The sequence below is a fragment of the Stegostoma tigrinum genome, chromosome 5 (assembly GCF_030684315.1).
Source record: "Stegostoma tigrinum isolate sSteTig4 chromosome 5, sSteTig4.hap1, whole genome shotgun sequence".
NCBI classification, from domain to species: Eukaryota; Metazoa; Chordata; class Chondrichthyes; order Orectolobiformes; family Stegostomatidae; genus Stegostoma; species Stegostoma tigrinum.
This window is the reverse complement of record NC_081358.1, coordinates 37,675,030-37,701,983: the sequence shown is the minus strand read 5'-3', so window position 1 is coordinate 37,701,983 and position 26,954 is coordinate 37,675,030. Positions and strand designations below refer to the sequence as shown.

Sequence of the window (26,954 nt, the reverse complement as noted above, 5' to 3'; positions counted from 1 at the left end):
AGTTACAAGCTGGTTGCCTGAGATGGAGACTGAGAGATCCAGGAAGGTGAGGGATATGCTGGAGGTGGCCCAGGTGAACTGAAGGTTGGGTGGAAGGTGTTGGTGAAGTGGATGAACTGTTCGAGCTCCTCTGGGGAGCAAGAGGCGGCGCCGATACAGTCATCAATGTACCGGAGGAAGAGGTGGGGTTTGGGGCCTGTGTAGGTGCGGAAGAGGGACTGTTCCACGTAACCTACAAACAGGCAGGCATAGCTGGGGCCCACACTTCTTTAGTAAACCAGTTCCCTCACTCGACCACTTCCGCCCTGCCTGACAGGTACATACTTATCAAGGACATGCAGTAGCTGTTCCTTGAAAAGCTCCACATTTCAATTGTGCCCAGCCCCTGCAGTTTCCTTCTCCATCCTAAATCTTGCCTAATAGCCTCACAATCACCTTTCTCCCAGCTATAACTCTTGCCCTGCAGTATACACCTATCCTTCTCTAATGCTAAAGTAAACATAACCGAATTGTGGTCACTATCACCAAAGTGCTCACCTACCTCCAAATCTAACACCTGACCTGGTTCATTACAGAGTACCAAATCCAATGTGGTCTCACCTCGTTGGCCTATCTACATACTGTGTCAGGAAACCCTACAGCGCACATTGGACAAAAACTGATCCATCTAAAGTATGCGAACTATAGCATTTCCAGTCAATATCTGGAAAGTTAAAGACCCCCATAACAACTACCTTGTTACTTTCGCTCCTATCCAGAATCATCTTTGCAATCCTTTCCTCCATTTCTTTGGAACTTTTCGGAGGCCTGTAGAAAACCTCCAACAGGGTGACCTCTCCCATCCTGTTTCTAACCTCAGCCCTTCCTACCTCAGCAGACAAGTCCTCATCAAATGTCCTTTCTGCCACCATAATACCGTCCTTGACTAACAATGCCACACCTTCCCGTTTTACCTCCTTCACCGTTCTTATGGAAACATCTAAACCCCAGAACCTGCAGCAACCATTTCTGACCCTACTCTATTTATGTCTCCAAAATGGCTGCAGCACTGAAGTCCCAGGTACGAACCCACGCTGCAAGTTCACCCACCTTATTCTGGATGCTCGTGGCATTGAAGTAGCACACTTCAAACCACCTTCCTGCCTGCTGGTACACTCCTGCGCCCTTGAAACCTTAATCATGGCCTCACTACTCTCAACCTCCAGTATACCGGATCTACAATTCAGGTTCCCATCCCCCTGCTGAATTAGTTTGTACCCTTCAGAAGAGCAACAGCAAATTACCCCCCAGGATATTGGTACCCCTCTGGTTCAGGTGTAGACCATCCCATTTGTACAGGCCCCACCTACACCAGAATAAGCCCTAATTATGCAGGTATCTGAATCCCTCCCTCCTGCACCATCCCTGTAAAATTCATGTAAAAGTTCACTTTAAAATTTAATTCCTTCAAAATATATCCACTTTCAAGAGTTAAAAATCAGTATTTCAAGTCAATGGCCTTTTGCCAGAATGTTCCAGCAACAAGTCATTAACCTACAATAAGTCTACTGCTTTCTAAAAACGTTAGACTAAATGAAACTTTGACTCAAGATGAATTCCAGTATATATTAATATTGAAATCAACTTCAAATGTAAAAATTGAACCAGACATTTTCTGATAGAGTAGCAGATGCTTCTCCAATAGAACATTCGACCTGTGGCTCCACTGGATATTCAGGTCAACAATATTTTCATCGGTGGCATGTTTATATAGTACGCCATTAAAAAAAACCTAGTTCTGCATGGACTGCTAAACGTTAATGTGCATTACATGCAATAATGTACTAACTCCACTGCAGTCATGTTAAGGAATTGAATATATTCCAATACCACTTTGTCAATACATGGAAGTTATTGATGCTGCCATTTTGCAGGACAGGCCCCTAAGAAAATCAACTAGCCTGAATTGACTTGCAGATGCCTAGTATTTTCCACTTGCAGCATTGTCAGGTTTTATAGCCACAAATAATGCAACTGACATAGGAGTATCCCGACAGTGCCTAACACAATATAGGGCTTTGCAAGTCAAAACATCCAAACACATTGTTCTCAAGCAAAGTCTTGTAACCAAATAACATCAGAAGATAGTAGGCCATGTATGTAGATGTGGCTCAAAGCAGCAGCTAGTGTGGTTGCAAAGTAGACATAAGGAGGAGACTAAGCTCAGAAGTTCAGACATCTGCAACTAGGGGCACGAGACAGCCATTCAGCTCTTTGGCAGCTCATTCTTAACTTCCAACTTTTTATTCTATTAAACATTACCACTGAAAAACCCAGCAAGTACATTTTTAATATAGTGGGTGTAAAAGGCACCGCACTGTAGTTTTGAATTATTTTTAGTGTTATGCTCTAAGTAAATGCATTTGAGTGACCATCCATATAAATGCCTTTGATTTCAGACAAGTTTTATGTTAACTATTATTGTTTCTAACTTAGCAGATACAATAAATTATTCTAAATTTGCCATTAGAAGTTAGTTCTCATCGCAAGAATCAATAACTGAAAATGCATAAATAAGGGCATGTTTAAAATTTGTTTGGCGGTTCCCAATGACTTCTTACCTTGGGCATTTTAAGCTATTCAAATTTTGCTGTGTTTGGTAGCTAAATGCATGGCTGCCAAAGATGTAGCAATAAAAATGTGAGATAGACAAATGACAGCTTGATAATTGGAGGATTCAGAGAAAAGCGGCAAGGCCAGAAAATAATTTTTTTAAAAATCAGCATGAAAATTTTACAATCATATCATTACCAATGAAGAGTCAAGACAGCACTAATAACAAAACAGGATTTGAATCAAGGTAATGGGAAATTTTCAGTACATACACTAAATGTACCATTAAATATAAAGAGGTTCCAGGAATAGCTTTGATGAGCGAGCAAATACAATATGGGGTAATACTGAAAGCACTTGCACTGAATAAATTTTCCTGCTACACACTGTTGATAGTAAACCTCGCTGGCAAATAACTCCCAGTTTAGTGCTAGCAGCTTCGCAAAGACTCCTATAAGCTAGAAAAAATTAAAACTGGTTGGTCTGAGAGCCTTAATAATAAATACACCACTACACACGTTACTTCTGAATTGCTCGAGTTAGCCTGCTCCTTTAACCAACTTCAGCAGTAATGATTTGGTCAGGAAATGAACTGTGAAAATAATGGCAGAACTACAGCAAAATAGTTTGAGGAACTACTAAATTGAGTAATGGGTGTTAATTTTAGGGACGAGATAATGCTAAATGTTAGCTAGTACCTTGGTATTATAAATTCATAGGACCACTAAATAGTATTTAAAGATGATGGGGATGGAGTCATTTTTAAAGAACAACATGCCAATCTTTAAAAACAATACATCACATCATTGCTTTTTTGCTGTAATGTTAAATACAAGCAATAGCAGTCCGAAAAACAAAATCCTGAGAGTCAGTGCAGTTAACAATGTTTGCACACCAATCAACTTAATGCAACTTACTAGAAGTGTGAGCCAATAGCATAAATAAACTCAGCTCTGGAAATTTTCACTACAACCTCCTAGCCTAATTGCACATTAGCAGGAGGCACATTTATTGCGCTGTTATTTTTACAAGATCAGCACAATGAGCAACTTTGATGTCAAACTAGAGGTTTTTTCCCCATAAATCGAAAAGTTCCATAACTTTGCTTTAAGTAATGGAATGGTGAGAAAACTGAAATACAAGTTACAATTTTGCAGTCTAAATGAAACACAAACACTTCCAACTTCAGGTGATATTTTACTTTGGTAATCCAATCAAAAATATTGAACATTGGTAATAAAGCAATGGACCAATTTAAATTTGTTATAAACTTTATTCTTTTACTGGAACAATGGACATTTATGCTTTCTTGCTGGCTTCCTTCTTCAGTTTTGACAGTTCGTGTTTGATGATTTTGTTTCTCTGAGAGAGGAAGAACAAAAAGGTTACCACAATTCACTCTGATTTATTAGCCAGTGCAAACATTGTCAGGATCACACACTGCTGTTCAACCAAATGGGAACTGTGACAGCATCAGGTGTTAACTCTCATTTCTTTGGCATACATATCCCCCCTTTGTGACCATGGTGCAAATCATAAAGGGTCTACTAAGTATGCTTAACATTACAAATCTTTAATTGAATTTACTTCACATTTTACCTATCACAAGCCTGTAAATGCCATTTTAGAAAACTCAGTTTTTAAGCAAATATTGATTTCTCTCAGTTTGACAATTATGCAGATAAGTATGCTCTGGGCTGGAGAAAAAGAGTGGAATGGGAATGAAAGGATCCTATTATTGCATTTGGCACAGGTACCAGCAGAGCCAGGACTAGGAAAGAGATTCTGCTCAGGGAAACTAGGAGTTAAAGTGAAAAGCAGAGCCTCCAAAGGTCAGTGTCTTTGGTCTACTACCTGAGTAGTGAGCAAATTGACATACACTGAATAAGGTAATAATGACTTGTATGTTGAGTCAAGATTGGTGTGGGAGAAATGAGTTTGATTCATGGGACATGGCCACAGCCACCAATATCACAACAAATGGAAGCTGTATCATTAAAATGGTCTTCACCCAAAATGTGCCAGGACCAGTGCACTGGTGAATCATACAAATAATCTTGTGTACACAACCCTGAGGGACCTTTACATGGTAGATGTTGAAAGAATGTTTCCTTTTGTGGGCAGCAACAATTTTTTTGGGCGCAGTAGGGGGGTTGAGTGGAGGAGATTTGGTAATTTCCCAGTTAAGTAAAGCAGCAGGATAAATTGCTTTTTCTTCGCAGTGTGCTTAAGTGTCAAGTTATCTTCCCCTTGAGCAATGGAGGTGGAATCATTAAATATTAAGGTAAAAGGTAGACAGATTCTTGACAAGGGAGTCAAAGATTAATCAAGGGTAGTATAAAAGTAAAGGCTATAATCAGATTTGTCAAGATCCTACTGAATAACAGCAGACTCAAGGGACCAAATGATCTACTCTTGCTCTTAATGTGTACTGGAGCAGTAGAGAGAGCTTCAACCTAAACAGTGGAGGACAGGGATTGAGTGCAAACAGATAATTTAAACAGAGGACAGGACAAATATACAAACTCAAGTGTGCACCAGCAGACAAGGTTAGAAATCATAAAAACAGAAAAACTCCACACCTGAACGTACATAGCATTTGTAACAAAACGGATGTATTGCCAGCTCAAATAGATATAATCTGATAGCCAATGTCCAGAAACACGGTTACAAGATGACAAAAGGTGGAACATGAATAACCAACTGTGACATTTGGAACCACAGAAAACTAACAAATGGTGGAGGAGTAGCTCTGTTAGTTAGCGGTTATATTAGCAATACTGCCGAAGTAGTCTGGAAGAGGAGTTCATAGTTTGCTTTTGGGACAGTTTCTTCGGGTTTAGGGCCAGCCATTCAGCAAATTATCCTAGATCTAGCAATATGCAAGGAGACAAGATTAATTTACTTACATCACACGAGAAGTATCTCTATGTAGCAACAATTGTAATATGATTGAATCAGTGAATATATTTCACAGAAGAGTCAGACTAATGGCCAGTACTTAAAACTTAAACAATTGAAAATATGAAAGGTTTGAAGAAAGCTGGATGAAGTGACATGTTAAATTTAGATTAAGATAGATAGTTGAAGAGATATCGCCAGGAATGCCTGCACTCTTTCAGGAATCATTGGAGTCAGGGAAGGTCCCAGTGGACTGGGGGAAAAAAAAAAAATCACTAAACACCCCCCCCACCCCAGTTTAAGGCGGTAGTAAGGCAAAAGATGGGAAACTACAGACCCCAGTTGCTGGGGGTCCATTGTGAAGGATAAGATTTCAGAGTACTTGGAACTGCATTGTCAGATAGTGCTAAGGCAGTATGGTTTATTAAGGGGTCATAATGTCTGACAAACCTTTGAGGTGATAACGTGCAGGTTAGGTAAAGAGCAAGGATGTATTTCTGAGGCTTTATAAAGTAGAGCCAATAGATATTATCTGTCTGGACTTCCACAGGTCTTTGATAAGGTGCTGCACAGGAGGCTGTGGAGCAAGAAAACAGCCCTCGGCGTTAGAGGTAAGGTATTAGCAGGGATAGAAGTTTAGCTGTCTGACAGAAAGCAGAAAGTGGGGATAAAAGGGTCCACCTCAGGACGGAAGCCAGTGACTGGCAGTGTTCCACAAGGGTCAGTGTTGGGCCCACAACTTTTCACTGTATATATTAATGGTCTAGATGAAGGAGTTGAGATATTCTGGCTAAGTTTGCAGATGATATAAAACTGGTTGGAGGGACAGATAGCATTTAGAAGGCAGGGACGCTGCAGCAAGATGTAGACAGGTTAGGAGAGTGAGCAAACAAGTGGGAGATGGAATACGACATGGGAAAGTACAAGGTCATGAGCTTTGATAGGAAGCAGAGAGGCAAGGGCTATTTTTGAAATAGGGAGAAATTCAGAAATCTGAAGTGCAAAGGGACTTGGGAGTCCTCCAGGATACTCTTAAGGCAAACTTGCAGGTTGAGTCGGTAGTTAGAAATTTAAGGAATATTGAACAGCATTGACAGAGTGGACATCGGGGAGATGTTTCCATTAGCAGGACAGACTAGGATCCAAGAGCACAGCCTTAAAGCAAAAAGAGGGAAGACCCTCTAGAACAGAGGTAAGAAGAAAATTCTTCAGCCAGAGAGACTGGCGAATCTATGGAATTCATTGACTTGGCCTTCACAGCCCTCTATGGCAATGAGAATACTTAAAACAGAGATAAATAGGTTCTTGATTGTCAAGTGGGTCAAAGGTTACAGGGAGAAAGTGGGACAATGGAGCTGAAAAACTTATCAGCCATGATTGAACAGCAGAGGAGACAAGATAGGCCAAATGGCCTAATTTCAGCTCCTGTGTCTTACTGTTAAGGGCAGGTCAGCAGGTTGCTGTGGAAAATACTTTAAGAGTTACTTACTAACAGGCAGAGACATTCCAGTGAGAAAAGTGGGAAGGGCACACCATCTGTGGCTAACAGTTAACAATAGCATGACGTTGAAAGAAAACCATAACTCTAGAGTTCAATGGCCAGTCAGAGGATTGAGCATAATGTAAAATGAGGGAAATTTCATATAAAATTAGGGAGAAACTAGAGCATGAGCAGATATTTAAAAATCAGAAAAGTAATAATATACAATAACTGAATAAACACTTTGTAGTCTTCACTGCAGAAGATACATACATACCAGGAACATTTGTAAACTAAGAAGTGCTCTTTATTTAAGATAGAGATGAGGAAAAATTTTCTCCAGGTGGGTTGAGAGTTTGTTGAATTTCCCCACCACACCCCCCACAGCAGTGGAGTAAGGGTCATGGAATACCTTAACGGATGCTAGACAGATCCTTGATGAACGTAAGAGTTGTTGAGTACTGGGGCAGACGTTGAAGTGCAACTGAGTCCAGAAACAGATCAGCCATGACCTCTTAAAATGGTGGAGCAGGCTCAAAGGGCTAAATGCTTCCAGTGAGTGCTCATACCAGTGTTCAATAACAACAGGAGTCAGCCATTTAGCTTCAAGCTCATCATTCAATGTAATCACAGCTGATCTGCAACCTAACTCCTTCTCGCTGTCTGTCTCATCTTCCTTAACAGATATCTATATCATTCTCAGATTTAAAGTTGACAATTATTCAACTAATTTGTACTGGCAAGAGAAGGTTGCAAATTGGTATCAGTCCTTGCGTGTACAGGCCTTGACTAACTTTATTTCTGAAAAACCAGGCTGCAATATTTAGACTGTCCCTCAATTCCAGACACCCCAGCAGATTAAGTAATTTCTGAACTAAGCTTATCTGCTACCCCAAGTAGCTTGAAACCTTTGATCAAATCACTCTGAAACCTTCCGCAACTTTTTACATTTGAGGGAATACAACATTGATGTGTGGTATTTCTCCTTGCAGTTCCCGGTAGTCATGATAATATTTTTGAAAGAAGTACCACTGAACCTTATTTACCAGAAATTTCAATGAAACCTAATGATACGCCCTCATAAGGCAAATCACTAGTTGAAATGCTTCTTAGTGTGAAACTTAAGTGAAGCAGTTATGAAAGAAGCCTTTTATCATGTATGCTCACCACTTAAGCCAGCCAATCACCAAGCACAAACATGCTGTAACACAAAATAAACTAAATGCACAGATTTAAAAGTTGCAAAGCTGATTTCATTAATGGACAAAGAATTAAAACTGATGACTTAATGAAATACCAGATAATATTAACAATTATTATTCTTGCAAAAGCAAGCTCACCATTTTCTTGGCCTTCATGACTTTGTAGCGATCGAAGTCTGTCATTTTGGCTCTCTTGAGTGACAGAAACAGAGTTAAAACAAATTCAATGAATTGTTTTTTCCAGACATGTTAATTAAGATATTGATGCTCATTGGAATGCAAATATCAAAGTGTTTCATCACAATTTACAGTTAAACTAAAACAGGTCCAGCACCTACCTTTGCACGGGCTTCAATTTTCTTTGCCCAATGGGTGGCTTCCCATTTCTCAGAGATTTTCTCCTTTTCCCAAGCAGCTTTTACAAACTTGTGACGAACACTAAGAAAATGTAAAAACATATACCAGTTAAGTCATCCAGCTAACAAGATGTGTTGAGCTATTTTTAGGATTCTGACTCCTAATTCGTAAGATTTTTTTTGGACAGGATTCATTTTTCAAATAACACTTAAAAAGCTCAAATAATTCCTGTGACAGCACACAAGGCAGACAACAGAAATAGTCTGTAACAGTAAAAATACAAAGTAAATAGAATGATGACATTCTTCAGGTGGAAAAGTTCTACTTATTTTCAAAGAAAAGCTCCTTTCTTGGGTGGCCTTACCAAAAACCAACTTTCTGAAATAACAGACACAAACTAACATGAGCAGCCATGCAGAAATACACATAGTTGGAGGTGAAACAACAAAGTGAGGCATACTCATGGCAAAATGTTAGGTCAAAATTGATTATATGCATTTTACAAACGATATTAAAACAAGTATACAGTATGAATGACAGGGAATCTAGCTGGATAAAATGCACAAACAATAATACGCTATTATTCAATCTTCACATGCACCTCCTCCAAATTCCCCTCATCCAAACCTAGAACAGAACATTTGATTTGTTGCACCATTATGTAATGACCCAGATTTTCCTTAAATGCTTCTATGTCAGCCACCCTACTACTTCCCATTGTAACCACTCTCTAGATGATCCAGTTCCAAAAATACCTCATGTCCTGCCCTGAATTTCCTGAGTTTTTTGTTTTGAAGAAAACCTGAAGGAACTGTCAGACTGCACGCATGAATGCGAAGAACTTCAGGTGAAGTCAAATACATTTTGGGAACGTGATTGACACACAAGATATTTACACTGCAGCAAAGAGCACGCACAACCAAGCCGAGCTATAGATAATTAGGTAACAACTGCACAATTTGCCACTCTAGGAAGGAAACCATACGATCAACCCCATATTCTGCAATGCTGTGTAATTTATGACTTATTCTCTGAGTCCACACAAAACCTGATCTTTGAACTCAACTTAAAAACATTGGTGACTTGGCCTATTACAGAAACCAGGCTGGAGTCCAAACCAAGACTTTGAAGAGACTGAAGAATGGATTTGAGCTCAGCTTTTATTAACCTAAATACTTCGCATAAAAAGGGTATGCAATTTTTGAAGACATCCGGGCCTCACCTGTGTGGGATTTGAATCTTGAAGTCAGTAAGTTGCATACATTTAAATGGCATTGCCTGTCGCCTGACTCCAGTGCAAGGGCCATCCACCAATGCCTAGGAGAGAGATTCAAAACAGAAGGGTGATCAGATGCAGTTCATCACTGAAGTTTGCAAGAACAATCTTACATTGGAAGGCACAAAAAAGGTAAATTTCCCAAACAGTTCAAAGCAGTAGCAACGAGGGAAATCAGTTGCTGTTATCAGTTAGATTGAAGAGGAACACAGATTCGGCCTTAGTAGAAAATGGTGTGTTTGGGGATAAGCTCTAGAGGGGAAGAGCAGTAGCTGAAAGAATCCTAACTGAAGCAGAACAGATGGTGAATATTTGGCAGGAAGGGGGTAGCCACATGGTCTTTGCTGCATCAACCATGAAAAGGAAAACTTTTTACTTGAGGTATAATTTCTTCATTCATGTGTAATTTCTGTTTGGTCTGATTCACGTCAAAGTAAAGCTACAAAAAGGGGAATCTTTAATCATTTCCTTTTGAGAGTGATTTGGCAAATGTGATTCATAGTTCGACTGGGAATTACAAAATAGCCTCCAATTACAGCAGTCCAAGTGTCAGAAACAAATAGCAAATTGCTGGAAAAGCTCAGCAGGTCTGGTAGCTTCTGCAGAGAAATCAGTGACGCCTGAAATATTAACTTTGATTTCTGCACAAATGCTGCCTGACCGGCTGAGCTTTTCCAGCAATTTCTGTTTTGTTCCTGTTTTACAGCATCCACAGTTCTTTTCGTTTTACTCAGTGTCAGGTTGGTTTTTTCTGTACATAGGTTGATGGTGAAGCTTAATCCATCTCTTCTGGTTCTGGAGCAGATGTTCTCAAACTAGAATGTACAGGAGTCATAAAGGCAGAGTCAGAGCTGTACAGCATGGAAACACCTTCAGTGAACTCACGTATGCCAACCAGATATCCTAAAATTAATCTAGCACCACCTACCAGCATGTGGCCCTAATCCCTGAAAACTCTTCCTATTCATATATGCGCCCAGATGCCTTTTAAATGTTGTAATTGGACCAGTATCCACCACCTCCTCTGGCAATTTATTCGATACACACACTACCCTCTGCGCGAAAACGCTGCCCCTTAGGTCCTTCTTAAATCTTTCCCGTTACATTAAATCTATGCCCAGTAGTTTGGACATACCCACCCCAGGGAAAAGTCCTTGTCTATTCACTCTAAACCTCTATAAAGGTCACCCCTCAGCCTCTGCGCTCCAGGGAAAACAGCCCCAGCTTATTCAGCCTCTCCCTGCAGCTCAAAGCCTCCAAACCTGTCAACATCTTTGTACATCTTTTCTGAACCCTTTCAAGTTTCATAACATCATTCCTGTAACAGGGAGACCAGAAGTGCATACAATATTCTAAACGTGGCCCAACCAATGTCCTGTACAGAGAGATAGTAAGAACTGCCGATGCTGGAGTCAGTTAACATGGTGGAGCTGGAGGAACACAGCAGGTCATGCAGCAGAGGATCAGGAAAGCTGACGTTTCTGGTCGGGACCCTTCTTCCGAAATACTTTTTCTGAATAAACGATGTTGCCTGGGCTACTGTGCTCCTCCAGCTCCACATTGTTATCAATGTCCTGTACAGCTGCCTCATGACCACCCAACTCCTATACTCAATGCACTGACCAATAAAGACCAGCTTACCAAACACCACCTTCACTATCCAGTCTACTTGTGACGCTACTTTCAAGGAATTATGAACCTAAACTCCAAGGTCTCTTTGCTCAGCAACACTCCCCAAGACTTTCCCATTAAATGTATAAGTCCTACACCGATTTGACTTACCAAAATGCTGTACCTCACATTTATCTAAATTAAACTCCATCTACCACTCCTTGATCCATTGCCCATCTGATCAAAGCCCTGTTGTAACAAGGTAACCTTCTTTGTTACAACGACAATTTTATTTCATCTGCATACTTACTAACCATACCTATGTTCACGTCCAAATTATTTACGGAAATGATGAAAAGCAGCACAGATCCTTGTGGCACATCACTGGTCACAGGTCTCCAACCTGAGATGCAACCCTCCACCACCACCCTGTCTTCTACCCTCCAGTCAGTTCTGTATCCAAATGGCTAGTTCTCCATGTATTCCACTAATTCTGATAACCAGTCTACCATGAGGAACATTATCAAACACCTTATTGAAGTCAATGTAGATCACGTCCACTGCTTTGTACTTACCAATCCTCTGACTTCTTTTGAAGTAGTAACAATCAAGTTAGAGAGACACAATTTCACATGCACAAAACCATGTCGTCTATCTCTAGTAAGTCCTTGTCTTTCCAAATAATGTAAATCCTATCCCTCAGGAATCCCTCTAACAACTTTCCCACTACTAGTGTCAAGCTCCCCAGTCTATAGTTCCCTGGCTTTTTCTCATCTTTCTTAAATAGCGGCACCATGTTTGCCAACCTCCAGTCCGTTGGCAGCTCACCTGTGGCTATAGATGAGACAAGTATCTCAGCAAGGGGCCCAGCAATCACTACCCTAGCTTCCCAGTTCTTGGGGACACCTGATCAGGTCCTGGGGATTTATTCACCTTTACGCACTGTAAGATGTCCAGCGCCATCTCCTCTGTAGTACGGACCTTCTTCCAAGATGTTGCTATTTATTTCCTCCAATTCTCGACCTTCCAAACCCTAATCCAAGGAAATGCTGCAAAATACTTGTTTACTATCTTCCCCACCCCCAGCAGTTCCACACATACGTGGCCTATTCTCTCTCGTGAATCTTGTCCTTAGTACATTTGTAGAATCCTTTTGCATTCTCCTTAAGCCCATTTGCCGAAGTTCTCATGTCCGCTTTTTGCCCTCCTGATTTTCTACTTCAGTGTATTCCAACTGCTTTTATACTCTTAACAAAGTGGAGCTGGACGAACACAGCAGGCCAAGCAGCATCTCAGGAGCACAAAAGCTGACGTGTCAGGCCTAAACCCTTCAGAGACGGTGATGGGGAGAGGGAACTGGAATAAATAGGGGGGGGGGGGGGAGGCAGACCAAAGATGGAGAGAAAAGATGATAGGTAGAGAGGAGAGTAGAATACAAGAGAGTTGCAGTGGGAGAGAGATTCCCTGACGGAGGAGGGTAACTTCTTCAGGTTAGGCATCCCTGGAAGAGGCTTCACAGTGAGGTTAAAATTTATTCCAGTTCCCTCTCCGATGAAGGGTCTAGGCCCGAAACGTCAGCTTTTGTGCTCCTGAGGTGCTGCTTGGCCTGCTGTGTTCATCCAGCCCCACACTTTGTTATCTTGGATTCTCCAGCATCTGCAGTTCCCATTATCACTGATTTTATACTCTTGTAGGGATTCACTTGATCTCTGCTGTAAACCTGACACATGCTTCCTTCTTATTCTTGGCCAAAATAAACTTCATTTCTCTAGTCAGCTAGCATTCCCTACACCTACCTGCCTTGCCCTTCACCGTAACAGGAACATTGTCTCTGGACTCTTGCTACCTCATTTTTGAAGGCCTCCCACTTTTCAGCTGTCCCTTTACCTGCAAACATCCACCCCCATCAACATTTGAACAGTACTTGCCTAATACTGTCAAATGGCCCTCGTCCAATTTGGAACTTTACTTTTAGATCCGGTTTATCTTTTTCCATCATTATTTTAAAACTAATAGAATTATGGTCACTGGCCCCTCAGTTACCTGCCCTGCCTTATTTCAAGAGTAGGTTAAGCTTCACACCTTCTCTAGTAGGTACATTCACAGACTGATTCACAAAATTTTCTTGTACACAATTAAATTCTTTTCCACCCAAGCCCTTAACACCATGGCAGTCCCAGTCTACAGTTGGAACGTTACAATCCCATGCCATAACCACTATTATTCTTATAGATATTTGAGACTTCAAGTGCAAAATTTGTCTCAATTTCCTGCTGACTATTTTTTTTTGGGGGGGGGGGGGCGCCGCCTATACAACAATTCAAAGAAGTGATTATCCATTTAATATTTCCAAATAATTTTCCTGGACATATTCCAAGGAATATACTCACTAAGTACAGCCATTACATTAGCCCTAATTAAAACATCAGTCCCCCATCCTTCTTTTAGCATCAATCCCTGGAATATTAAGCTGCCAGTCCTGTCCATCCCTGCAATTGCAATATCTTTCAGAGCTAACCACCCAGAGGACCACACTCAAGCATACGAGAGAGCAGCAGCCAGACAGCGAGTAGTGGCTCTAGTTCTACCGTATTCTCTAAGTGATCCTGCACTCACACCAAACCGACCTCTATTGTGCCTGGAGATAATAGGAACTGCAGATGCTGGAGAATCCAAGATAACAAAGTGTGGAGCTGGATGAACACAGCAGGGCAAGCAGCACCTCAGGAGCACAAAAGCTGACGTTTCGGGCCTAGACCCTTCATTAGAAAAGGGGGATGGGGAGAGCATTCTGAAATAAATAGGGAGGGGGAGGCAGACTGAAGATAGATAGAAGATAGGTGGAGAGGAGAGTACGGGTGGGGAGGTAGGAGAGAATAGGTCAGTCCAGGGGGCGGGATGAGGTTAGTAGGTAGGAAATGGAGGTGTGGCTTGAGGTGGGAGGAGGGGATAGTTGAGAGGAAGAACAGGTTAGGCAGGCTGGGATGAGCTGGGCTGGTTTTGGGATGCAGTGGAGGAAGGGGAGATTTTGAAGCTTGTGAATACCACATCTGTCAATGTAGTATACTGCATCCACTGTACCCGGTGTGGCTTCCTCTACAATGGGGAAACCAAGTGGAGGCTCGGGGACCGCTTTGCAGAACACCTCCGCTCGGTCTGCAATAAACAACTGCACCTCCCAGTTGTGAACCATTTTAACTCCCCCCTCCCATTCCTTAGACGACATGTCGATCCTGGGCCTCCTGCAGTGCCATGACGCCACCCAAAGGTTGCAGGAACAGCAACTCATTCCGCTTGGGAAACCTGCAGGCCAATGGTGTCAATGTGGACTTCACAAGCTTCAAAATCTCTCCTTCCCCAGTGCATCCAAAAACCAGCCCAGCTCGTCCCCGCCTCCCTAACCTGTTCTTCCTCTCACCTATCCCCTCCTCCCACCTCAAGCCGCACTTTCATTTCCTACCTACTAACCTCATCCCGCCTCCTTGACCTGTCTGTCCTCCCTGGACTGGCCTATCCCCTCCCTACTTCCCCACCCATCTTCTCCTCTATCCATCTTCGGTCCACCTCCCCCTCTCTCCCCATTTATTTCAGAACCGTCTTCTCATCCCCCTCTCTGATGAAGGGTCTAGGCCCAAAACGTCAGCTTTTGTGCTCCTGAGATGCTGCTTGGCCTGCTGTGTTCATCCAGCTCCACACTTTGTTATCCTTGATCCCACTGGGCTGCAAGGTTCCCACGCAGAATGTGAGTTGCTGTTCCTGCAACCTATGGGTGGCATCATTATGGCACTGCAGGACGCCCAGGATGGACACATCATCTAAGGAATCGTGCCTGTCCTGATTTCAATAAAGTATTAACAAGAATCTGTTGTGAGAAGCAGATATATCTACTTCAAAACGTTAACACCGATTTTCTGACAGTTTGCATCTCACACTTCCATGTTGGAGAATGGGAATCTTCAAACAAAAATAAACAAATTGAACATCTCTGAACTGGGAGAGGGTGCAGACCGACTTAGCTGGGGTTGATAAAATACTTAACACAAATAAATTACACCCCTGCCAATGGGCACCACCGTCAAATTGCTACCCAATTTAAGATAGTGACCTACGATGATGAATTTCCTTGAAACTAAACAATTTACACAAATACAGAGCAGTGAGTACACCTACCCTGTTCTGGTCAATAACATCGACAATTGCCACCAGTTTGCCAGCGTGTGGGCCAAACGCGATATAGGCCACGCGGCCGATCTCCACGTACCGCTTGTAGACCTGAAAAACAGAACAAAAATCAGCAGGGAAATGCAGAGAGCGCAATGGGGCGGAGTTGGGGCCTATTCTGATGCCGGGGATGGGGGTGTGAATGGTGGCTGGGGTGGAGCTGACTCTATCCGGCGGCATCCCGAGGCCCAGGACCCGGCTACAAGAACACGCGGTCTCTCGGTAGGGGGGACTAATTCCCCTCCTTGTAGCTCCCCCCCGGGGAACAGGACTAAAGCTTTAGTGCTGTTTGCGTTGGTAAAGTAAAGGCAGGCGAGGCCCTCAGGCAGCCCGGAACGGCGGGACTGAGTGCCCTGAAGCGGTAGCTCCATTCCACTCACAACTCACCATGGCGGCCGTCGACAGCAGAGAGAGAGGAGGGGGGGGCCTTCCGGTTCCGGTCTCACGCCGCGCGCGCGCGCACTCCCCGTGACCCGAGCGCGCACCCGTACCAGCCACCGCCTCGCTCTAAACAGATTGCGCACGCCCAGTGCTGCGAGCGCCATGGAGAGGCCTCTGAAGTTGCTCACACGGGCACCAGGGGGCGCTTTGCGTACACTTGCTGAGTATTTTTAAAATAGTAGTTTAGCCGGAGTGGAGATGTTTGCACGGTTGGCGCTGACTGCATATTAGTGCTAGTCTATGTTGCGGACGCATGCAAAAAGGAAGCAGGGTTTTGCAGCCAGCTGACCGTATCCCTTGATTTCCTGGTGGATAAAATAATATGTCTATTTATGTAGTGTAGAAACATAAGAACTTAACAAACAGGAGTAGGTGTAGGCCTTTAGTCCCTTGAGCACCCCCCCAACATTCATCAAAATCTTATCCGATGTAAACCAGGCCTTTTTCAACCTACTTAAGCACAACTGTCAACTCCCTGATACTTAAACAAATTGATCCCACTCCTTGAGATACTTTCAGTGATCTTGTCTCCACAACTCTTCCCTTTGTCCTCACATACTGTCCCAGCAACCTCCGCATCCAACGTATCATTCTCCGCCACTACTGCCACCTACAATCCAACCCCACAACCAAAAAGATTTTGCCCTCCCCACCCCTATCTGCCTTTCATAGAGACTGCACTCTCCACGACTCGTTCATCCGCTCCACACTTCCCACTAGCCCCATCAGCCACGGCACCTTTCCCTGCAACCACAGGAAGTGCTACACCTCCTCCCTCACCCTCATCCAATATATAAAACAAACCTTTCATATCGAGCCTATAGCCCGAAGGCCTAAACATGGAATTCACAAGTTTTAAAATCTCCGCACCCCCGGCCTCATCCCATGTCCGACCTTCCCTCTCATCCCCACCTCCCTGGCCTGACACAACCTGTTCAGCTTCTCTCCCACCTACCTGCCTCTCCTCCCTCACCAATCGCCACCACTCCCTACGACACTCACCTATCATTATCCCGCCTACTTTTCCCAACCCCACTCCTATTTATTTCCCAGCTCCCTTACCCCTCCCCATTTCTGAAGAAGGGTCCCACTCCAAAACATCGATTTTCTTGCTCCTCTGGTGTTACCTAGCCTGCTGAGTTCCTCCCACTCCACACTGTTGTCTCTGACTCCAGCTTCTGCAGTTCTTGCTATCTCCCTCAGAATGTTGTATGTTTCAACGCTATCACCCCTGTCTTCTACACTCCAATGAGCAAAAGCCTAGACTGTTTAGCATGCTTGATAAGTCAACTTCTTCTCTCAAGAATCATCCTAATGAATGTCTTTTGAACAGCCAACAATGCCAGTAGGTAATTTTTTAAATATTGGGTCCAAAACTGTACTCCAAATTTGGATTTGGATTTGCAAACACCCTGTACACTTCTAACAAACTTTGCTTTGTTATATTCAAACTCTAAGCAATAACGATCAAAATTCCATTTGTCTTTATAATTGCTTGTTGGACCTGTATTTCATGCACAAGAACGCCTAGATCCCTCAGCACTGAATGTTTTTAGAGTCTCTCTCCATTTAAGTAATAGTTTGCCTTTTGATTCTTTCTATGAAAGTTCATAACCTCATATTTGCCTATTTAAAACTTCACCTGCCAAGTTTTTGCCCACTCACTCAACCTATCTCTATCATCTTGTTGCAGATTTCTTATGCCCTAATCAGAAAATGCCCTCCCGCAAAGTTGGATACATTGCCCTCTGCATCCACCGGTGTGTTATTAATAAAGATAGCAAGTAATTGAGGCCCTAGGACGAATCCTTGTGGCACTCCATTATCTACATCTTTCCACCCTGAAAAAGAACAGCTAATTACAATTCTCTGTTTTTTATGTGTTAACCAATCCTCAATCCATTCTAATTCAATGCTCTGCAAACTCCTGTCTTCTGCAATAATCTTTTTTGTGGCATTTTTTCAAATACCTTCTGAAAATTCAATGCACTACATAAATTTCCCTTTATCGTCTCTGCTTGTTACATGCTTAAAGAAGTCTTGCAAATTTGTCAAACATGATTTCTTTTTCACAAAACCATAGTTAATCTGATTGATTGTGTTAAGGTTTTCTAAAAATTCTGCTGTTTCTTCCTCAGTAGTGAACTTTAGTACTAACCCACAATATGTGTCAGGTTATTTTAGAGAGTAAAACCAAACTCAAAATGTCAACTGTTTCTCTCTCCACTAATGCTGCCAAACTTTCTCAGTTTCTCCATCATTTTTTGTGTTTATTATAGTTTTCCAGAATCCGCAGCATTCTTCCTTTATTAACATGTTAAATATTGTGTCTCATTTTATCCACTGTCACATACAGATCATAGCAAACTAATGTAGTCAACAGAAAATGTGCAGCATTTGTTTTGGAATTATTTTGTTGACACTGATGAGGTGAAATATCCAACTTTGGATACTTGGTTCGGTATTGAACAATACTGCATATTTAGCAATTACTTTGCTAACTGCTGTAATAAAATGTTGGAATTCAATTCCTAAATTGAACATTTGTATCTTTGTTCTACTTTATAAACACTTTGTGACGAGCAAAACGAACGTCATCTATAAAATACCTTGCAAGAACTGTGACAAACACTACATTGGACAAACAGGCAGAAAGCTAGCCACCAGGATACATGAACATCAACTAGCCACAAAACGACATGACCCACTATCACTCGTATCCTTACATACAGATGAGGAAGGACACCACTTTGATTGGGACAATCCATCCTAGGACAAGCCAAACAGAGACACGCACGAGAATTCCTAGAAGCATGGCATTCCAACCAGAACTCCATCAACAAACACATTGGCTCCAAATCAATCGACCATCCCCTGAGAAAAAGAACCGGAAATGACATCACCAAGGAAACCTAACCAGATAAATAGAAAGCAGGACATAACACCAGCGCTTCATTGGAGGCTCACTGATGATGTTACCGAGAATGGTGATGAAACGTCTGGGCACAAACCTTCAAGCTCAGTGAACCAGCTTACATCTGAAACAAAATAAAGACCCACTCTCTTGTGGACCAAGAGGAGGAGAGTGCTGTGTTGGAGGTGAAAGGAAGACGTCGGGTTGGCTGTGCACCCTTGTGACGAGTGGATCTTAATGCTGGCTTCGGCCTAACGCTGGTTCAGGGGAGCAGCCAACCTGCAACGATGGCTGCGGCAAGTGCTCGTGCCCCAGGTCAGGGGGTCCGGAACACCATCCGTGTTTCCGTAAAGAAGGTGGATGAAGGTGCACCTGTGGACCGCACCTTCTTCGTGAAGAGGGTCCTGTTGGACTGTTGCGGGTTCGCTGCTGCGGACATTTACTACCTGCAGGATTTCCCCGGAGGAGGTTTTTACGATGTGACCTTCAGGAGTGCCAAGCTTTGCGAGCGCTTCCTGGAGGTTTTCAAGGAGAAAGGAGGTGAGGGCCCCCTCTCTGTATTGACCGCTGTCCCACTGTTTGTGAAGCCAGCGCAGAGGAGCCGTATGGTGACTGTACACATGTACAACCCGCATGTGCCAGCAGTTGATGTCCTGACCTTCCTCGGAAGGTACGTGAAGGTGGAAGGGGACCTAACCAACATCATGGACCACTTTGGCATCTGGACGAGTAAGAGGCAGGTCAAGGTGACGCTGAGGATGGGCGCGGACGGGAACGTCGTACACCCACCGTCCAGCTTCGCGATCGGCGGGAGCAAGGGCTACCTCACCTATGCAGGGCAACCTAAAGTCTGCCATGCCTGTGGTAGGTCAGGTCATGTGGCGGCCGACTGCAAAGCCACCATCTGCAGGAACTGCAGGGAGGAGGGACACCTTGCAAAGGATTGCCCACAAGAGAAAAGCTGCAACCTTTGCGGGGAAGCGGGCCACCTCTATAGGGCATGCCCGCATCGAGAGACCACCTACGCCCAGGTCACCGGCAGGGGCAATGCGGGGCCAGCCCCCACAGAGGAGAGGAAGGCACCAGGGCCCTGCAAGGACCCCACTAATGTGCAGGAGGGCCAGGTCGTGCAGGAGGGCCCAGCCCCGCAGGATGGGCCCGAGGCCAGCAAATCGCCCCTGCAGGGGCGCGACTTCACCATCTCTGAACTCCAGGAGGTGGTGGGGGTGCGCCTCCTAGTGGCTGACGTCACCTACAGGAACGCTCCCCTGAGGCTGATCAACGTGTACGCCCCAGCGGTACGGAATGAGCTGTTGGCCGTCCTGCAGCGGCTTCCACCCCTGCTGGCTACGTCCAGGCCGGTCATCCTAGGCACAGACTTCAACTGCATCATTGATGCAGATGGAAGATCCGGCGTGGGGACAGCGGGTGGGGGGAGTCAACTGGACGTCACGTCCAGATTCCTGATGGGCACGGTGAAGGACGCCAAGCTGCTCGACGTCTTCAGCACCCCTGCAGACGGAGCGCAGTGGAGGTACACCTGGGCGTGGCCAAACTGGTCTAATTGCTCAAGGATAGACTTCCTGTTTGTGTCACGGGCGTTCTCGGTCAGGTCCACCGGCGTCGAGCCAGTATTCTTCTCTGACCACTGCTTCCTACTGGCTGACTTTCACTTACAGGATGACCAGCCAGCCGGCAAGGGGACGTGGAAGCTCAACACGACTCTGTTGACCCCAGAGAACGTCGAGGAGCTTAAGAGGGAGTACGCCGGTGGAGAACCGTGAAACCCCTCTTTGAGTCTCCGGGTGACTGGTGGGAGACGGTGAAGGAGAACATCAAGAGGTTCTTTGTCCTCAAGGGTGTTCGGAAGGCGAGAGAGAGGCGGAGAAAGCTGTCGCGACTCCAGAAAAGGGTGCAGAACCTGCTCCTTCTGCAGTTGATGGGGGTCGATGTCACAGAGGACCTCCGCGAGGTGAGGGGCCAGCAAGCCTCGCTCTTCACCGCGGAGGCCTCCAGGATAATCTTCCGGTCCAGGGTCCGCTCCGTGGAGCAGGATGAGACGTGCTCGCGTTTCTTCTTTCAGAAGGTGCACAAAGAGAGCTCTGTGCTTAGCTGGCTGAAGGAGGATGACGGCTCGGTGACGTCGTCTCGGCCCGACATTTTGAGGATCAGCAGATCCTTCTATGCCGGACTGTACGACCCAAAGCCCACGGACAGCACGGCCTCAGAGTCGTTCCTGTCATCTATCACGGAGGTCTTAGACGACAGCACGAGGGAGTGGCTGGACCGGCCGATATCCCTGGACGAGCTGACCAGAGCCCTCTAATCCATGGAGAGGAATAGGACTCCCGGGAGCGACGGCTTACCGGTCGAGCTGTATTCTGCTCTGTGGGTCCTGGTCGGCCAGGACCTGCTGGAGGTGTACGATAGTCCGCTTCGGGCAGGGGAAATGTGCAAGTCCATGAGGAAGGGCATCATCACCCTCATTTACAAGAGGAAGGGGGAGAGGGATGAAATTAAGAATTGGCGTCCCATTTCACTGTTGAACGTGGACTACAGAATCCTGGCCAAGGTCATAGCCAACCGGGTCAGGTCTGTCCTGGAGTCAGTGATTCACCCTGACCAAACCTGTGCTGTGCCGGGCAGGAAGATCGCTGAGAGCCTCGCGCTCATCAGGGATACGATCGCCTATGTACAGGACAGGCGGGTGGACACCTGCCTCGTCAGCCTGGACCAGGAGAAGGCCTTCGACAGGGTCTCTCATGCTTACATGAGGGACGTCCTCTCCAAAGTGGGGTTCGGGGAGGGCATCCGCAATTGGATCTGGCTACTCTACACCAACATAGTTAGCGCAGTCTCGATCAACGGATGGGAAGCGGACAGTTTTCCCGTCAGATCTGGAGTCAGGCAGGGCTGCCCGCTCTCTCTTGCCTTGTTCATGTGCTTTGTGGAGCCCTTCGCCGCATCCATCAGGAAGGACGTGAGCCTGAAGGGTGTGACTATCCTAGGCAGCGGAGGCCTTCAGGTCAAGACCTCCCTCTACATGGACGATGTCGCCGTCTTCTGCACCGATCGTCGGTCGGTGAGTAGGCTGTTGGACATCTGCGGCCAGTTGGAACTGGCCTCGGGTGCCAAAGTCAATAGGGGTAAGAGCGAGGTCATGTTCTTCAGGAACTGGGATGACCGCTCCTTCATCCCCTTCACTGTCAGGACAGACTACCTGAAGGTGCTGGGTGTTTGGTTCGGTGGAGCTGGGGCGTGCACTAAGACTTGGGAGGAGCGTATCACCAAACTGAAGCAGAAGCTGGGCAGGTGGACGCTCCAGTCCCTCTCCATGGGGTTAAGAACCTGGTTGTCAGGTGCGAGGGGCTTTCGGTACTGTTGTATGTGGTGCAGGCCTGGCCTATCCCCAGCTGCGGTCACCTGGGCCATCTTCCACTTCATTTGGGGGTCGAGGATGGACCGGGTTCACAGGGACACCATGTACAAAGACCTGGAAAATGGGGGAAAGGGCGTACCGAATGCCACCCTCGTCCTGACGGCTACCTTTGTGTGCAGCTGCATCAAGCTGTGCGTAGATCCTCAGTACGCAAACACCAAGTGTCACCACTTACTGAGGCTCTACCTGTCCCCGGTGTTGCGAAGGATGGGCCTGGCCTCTTTGCCGCGGAACGCTCCGAGTAGTTGTACCGTCCCCTACCACCTGTCCTTCATGGAGAAATTTTTGAAAGAAAACACCTTTGACCACAAGGCCGTCAGGCAGTGATCAGCACGTAGTATCCTCAAGACCCTTCGGGAAAACGAGAGGGTGGATCCCGTCGTGTGGTTCCCCACGCAAACTGCCAAAGTCGTTTGGCAGAATGCCTCATCGCCAGAACTTTCAAACAAGCAGAAGGATATTGCTTGGCTGGCGGTGAGAGGGGCTCTGCCAGTGAGATCCTTTATGCACGCCCGGAATCTCTGCGCCACCGCACGCTGCCCTCGAGGCAGCTGCGCGGGGGACGAGACTGTCGATCACCTCCTTCTGGAGTGTGCCTATGCGCAGGAGGTCTGGAGGGGGATGCAGTCATATTTGTCGAGGTTCGTCCCGAGCAGCTCTGTGATGCGGGACTCCATGCTCTATGGGCTGTTTCCTGGGACGCACACCAAGACCAACATCAACTGTGCCTGGAGGACCATCAATGTGCTGAAAGACGCTCTTTGGTCTGCCCGCAACTTGCTGGTCTGCCAGCTGAAAGAACTGACCCCGACTGAGTGTTGCAGACTGGCGCTCTCCAAGGTCCAGGACTACGGGCTGAGGGATGCGCTAAAGCTTGGGGCAGCCGCCGCCAAGGCGCGGTGGGGAAAGACCACGGTATAAAACCCCTCGTCCAGAATGGAAAAAAGGGCCCTATCTGGTAACTGGGCCCAGCTGGCGCCTTCCCCAACTGGTCAGGGGGCCAACTGGGACTGTGCGGGGTGACGACTGCTGGGGTATTTTCTTTGCTTTGTTTTTTTCTTCTGTAGTTGGTGTACGTACCCCCTGGGTAACCCAGAGCGGCTTGCATGATTGGGTAGGTGTATAAATATGTTTTATTTTTTGTACATCTCATGAATAAAGTATATTTTTTCAAATAAAAAAAAGTGACGAAACGTCTGAAAACTAACCTTCCAGCTCAGTGAGCAAACGCACATCCAGAACTTTGTGACTTTCATATGACTCAAACAATGCAATAAATCAGACATAATATACTGCACATTGGTTTACTTCAACTAATGTTTCTGAATGGAAAACATACAATCCAAACAATACTTTAGTTTATGTCAGTGGTACTCTTCATAGGGCACTCTATCATGCAATCCCCCTCCATTTCATTTCACCTCATGAACATATTCTTCTGGTTTTTTTCTCTTGTGTTTCATCTAACTTTGTATATTATAACAGTAATTACTTTAAACTACTTTACTAGCTGTGATAACAAAGTGTGGAGCTGGATGAACACAGCAGGCCAAGCAGCATCTCAGGAGCACAAAAGCTGACGTTTCGGGCCTAGACCCTTCATCAGAGAGGGGGATGGGGAGAGGGAACTGGAATAAATAGGGAGAGAGGGGGAGGCGGACCGAAGATGGAGAGAAAACAAGATAGGTAGAGAGGAGAGTATAGGTGGGGAAGTAGGGAGGGGACAGGTCAGTCCAGGGAAGATGGACAGGTCAAGGAGGCAGGATGAGGTTAGTAGGTAGGAAATGGAGGTGCGGCTTGAGGTGGGAGGAAGGGATGGGTGAGAGGAAGAACAGGTTAGGGAAGCAGAGGCAGGCTGGGCTGGTTTTGGGATGCAGTGGGGGGAGGGGACGAGATGGGCTGCTTTTGTGATGCAGTGGGGGGGCGAGGAAGAACTGGGCTAGTTTTGGGATGCAGTAGGGGAAGGGGAGATTTTGAAGCTTGTGAAGTCCATGTTGATACTATTGGGCTGCAGGGTTCCCAAGCGGAATATGAGTTGCTGTTCCTGCAACCTTCGGTTGGATTCATTATGGCACTGCAGGAGGCCCATGATGGACATGTCGTCTGAGGAATGGGAGGGGGAGTTGAAATGGTTCGCGACTGGGAGGTGCAGTTGTTTGTTGCGAACCGAGCGGAGGTGTTCTGCAAAGCGGTCCCCAAGCCTCCGCTTGGTTTCCCCAATGTAGAGGAAGCCACACTGGGTGCAATGGATACAATATACCACATTGGCAGATGTGCAGGTGAACATCTGTTTGATATGGAAGGTCATCCTGGGGCCTGGGATGGGGGTGAAGGAGGAGGTGTCGGGGCAAGTGTAGCACTTCCTGCGGTTGCAGGGGAAGGTGCCGGGTGTGGTGGGGTTGGAGGGGAGTGTGGAGCGGACAAGGGAGTCACGGAGACAGTGGTCTCTCCGGAAGGCAGACAAGGGTGGGGATGGAAAAATGGGTTGGATTGTAGATGGCGGAAGTGTTGGAGGATGATACATTGTATCCGGAAGTTGGTGGGGTGGTATGTGAGGACGAGGGGGATCCGCTGGGGGCTGTTGTGGTGGGGGTGGGGTGTGAGGGATGTGTTGCAGGAAATGCGGGAGACGCGGTCAAGGGCGTTCTCGACCACTGCGGGGGGAAATTTGCGGTCCTGGAAGAACGTGAACATCTGGGATGTGCGGGAGTGGAATGCCTCATCCTGGGAACAGATGCAGCGGAGGCGGAGGAATTGGGAATAGGGGATGGAATTTTTGCAGGAGGGTGGGTGGGAGGAGGTGTAGTCTAGGTAGCTGTGGGAGTCAGTGGGCTTGAAATGGACATCAATTTCTAGCTGGTTTCAACTCCCCCTCCCATTCCTCAGACGACATGTCCATCGTGGGCCTCCTGCAGTGCCACAATGATGTCACCCGAAGGTTGCAGGAACAGCAACTCATATTCCGCTTGGGAACCCTGCAGCCCAATGGTATCAGCGTGGACTTCACAATCTTCAAAATCTCCCCTTTCCCTACTGCGTCCCAAAACCAGCCCAGTTCTTCCTCGCCCCCCACTGCATCACACAACCAGCCCATCTTGTCCCCTCCACCCACTGCATCCCAAAACCAGCCCAGCCTGTCTCTGCCTCCCTAATCTGTTCTTCCTCTCACCCATCCCTTCCTCCCAACTCAAGCCGCACCTCCATTTCCTACCTACTAACGTCATCCCACCTCCTTGACTTGTCCATCTTCCCTGGACTGACCTATCCCCTCCCTACCTCCCCATATACTCTCCTCTCCACCTATCTTGTTTTCTCTCCATCTTCGGTCCACCTCCCCGTCTCTCCCTATTTATTCCAGAACCCTCTCCCCATCCCCCTCTCTAATGAAGGGTCCAGGCCCGAAACGTCAGCTTTTGTGCTCCTGAGATGCTGCTTGGCCTGCTGTGTTCATCCAGCCTCACACTTTATTATCTTGGATTCTCCAGCATCTGCAGTTCCCACTATCTCTGATACAATTTTACGAGCTGTGAGTTGTTTTGGGACACTTTGTGGTCATAAAAGGTACTGTATATAATGTAAATTGACCATTTGTTTCCCTCAAATGCATCAGTGCAATTCATCTCAGCCATTCGCTGTGTAAAATTTGACCATTGTCTAGGCAAAGTTTGTCCTGAAATTTCTTGCCTGTAGTTCTCAAATTTCTTGCTTCTGAACCCTTCTAGTTATAGCTGCAATCCATCTCCTGTAGGTAGATCCACAACGTCCTTAGGCAGGGAAATCCAGAATTCTGACCTAGTGACAGTGAAGGTATATGATATATTTCTAAGTCAGGATGGTGAGTGGCTTGGAGGGTAACCTGCAGGTGGAAGTGTTCCCACTGCCCTTGTCCTTTTAGATCAAAGTGATCATGGGTTTGGAAGGTACTGTCTTAGGATCTTGGGATGAATTTCTGCAGTAAATCATGTAGAGAATACACACTGCTGCTACGGAGCATGGGGGTTGGATGAAGTGGATGCTTGTGGATATGTTGCCAATAAAGTGAGATGCTTTGTCCTGAATGGAATCAAGCTTTGTGTTGACAGTGTTGAGTGTTGTTGGACCTGCACTCATCCAGGCAAGTGGGGTGTATTCTATCACACTACCGACTTGTGCTTTGTAGATAGTGAACAGGTTTTGGGGAGTCAAGAGGTGAGTTGGTCACAACAGTATTCCTAGCTTCTGATCTGTTCTTGTGGCTACTGTTTAGGTGGTGAAGCCAATTGAGTTTCTGGTCAATAGAAACTCCAAGGATGTTGAGTCAGTGATGGTGACACCATTGAATATCAAGGTGCGGTGATCAGATTGTCTCTTATTGGAGATGATCGCAGCCTGGCGTTTGTGTGCCATGAATGTTACTTGCTACTTTTCATCTTAAACCTAGATATTGTCCAGATCCATTTGAAAATGGATTTCTTTGGTATTTGAGGATTTGCAAATGGTGCTAAACATTGTGCAATCATAAGCGAACAACCCCACCTCTG

At 45.8% G+C, this 26,954-nt stretch overlaps 1 protein-coding gene across 1 annotated transcript; it reads right to left on the bottom strand.

The window, feature by feature from the left end:
* Positions 1-3,845: 3,845 nt before the first annotated feature.
* Positions 3,846-16,145, bottom strand: rpl14 (ribosomal protein L14). Its single transcript, XM_048529785.2, has 6 exons — positions 16,028-16,145; positions 15,590-15,691; positions 9,755-9,849; positions 8,514-8,613; positions 8,314-8,367; positions 3,846-3,954 (listed from the first exon to the last, which is right to left on the bottom strand). The coding sequence occupies exons 1-6, from the start codon at positions 16,028-16,030 to the stop codon at positions 3,892-3,894; spliced, it is 417 nt and encodes a 138-aa protein (XP_048385742.1). The 5' UTR covers positions 16,031-16,145; the 3' UTR covers positions 3,846-3,891.
* Positions 16,146-26,954: the final 10,809 nt, after the last annotated feature.

Coding starts and splice junctions, on each gene's coding strand:
- rpl14 (XM_048529785.2), bottom strand. Junction 9,850..15,589: donor ATGTTATTGACCAGAACAGG/GTAGGTGTACTC, acceptor TCTCTCTCCTAG/GCATTGGTGGATGGCCCTTG. Junction 8,368..8,513: donor AAATTGAAGCCCGTGCAAAG/GTAGGTGCTGGA, acceptor CTGTCACTCAAG/AGAGCCAAAATGACAGACTT.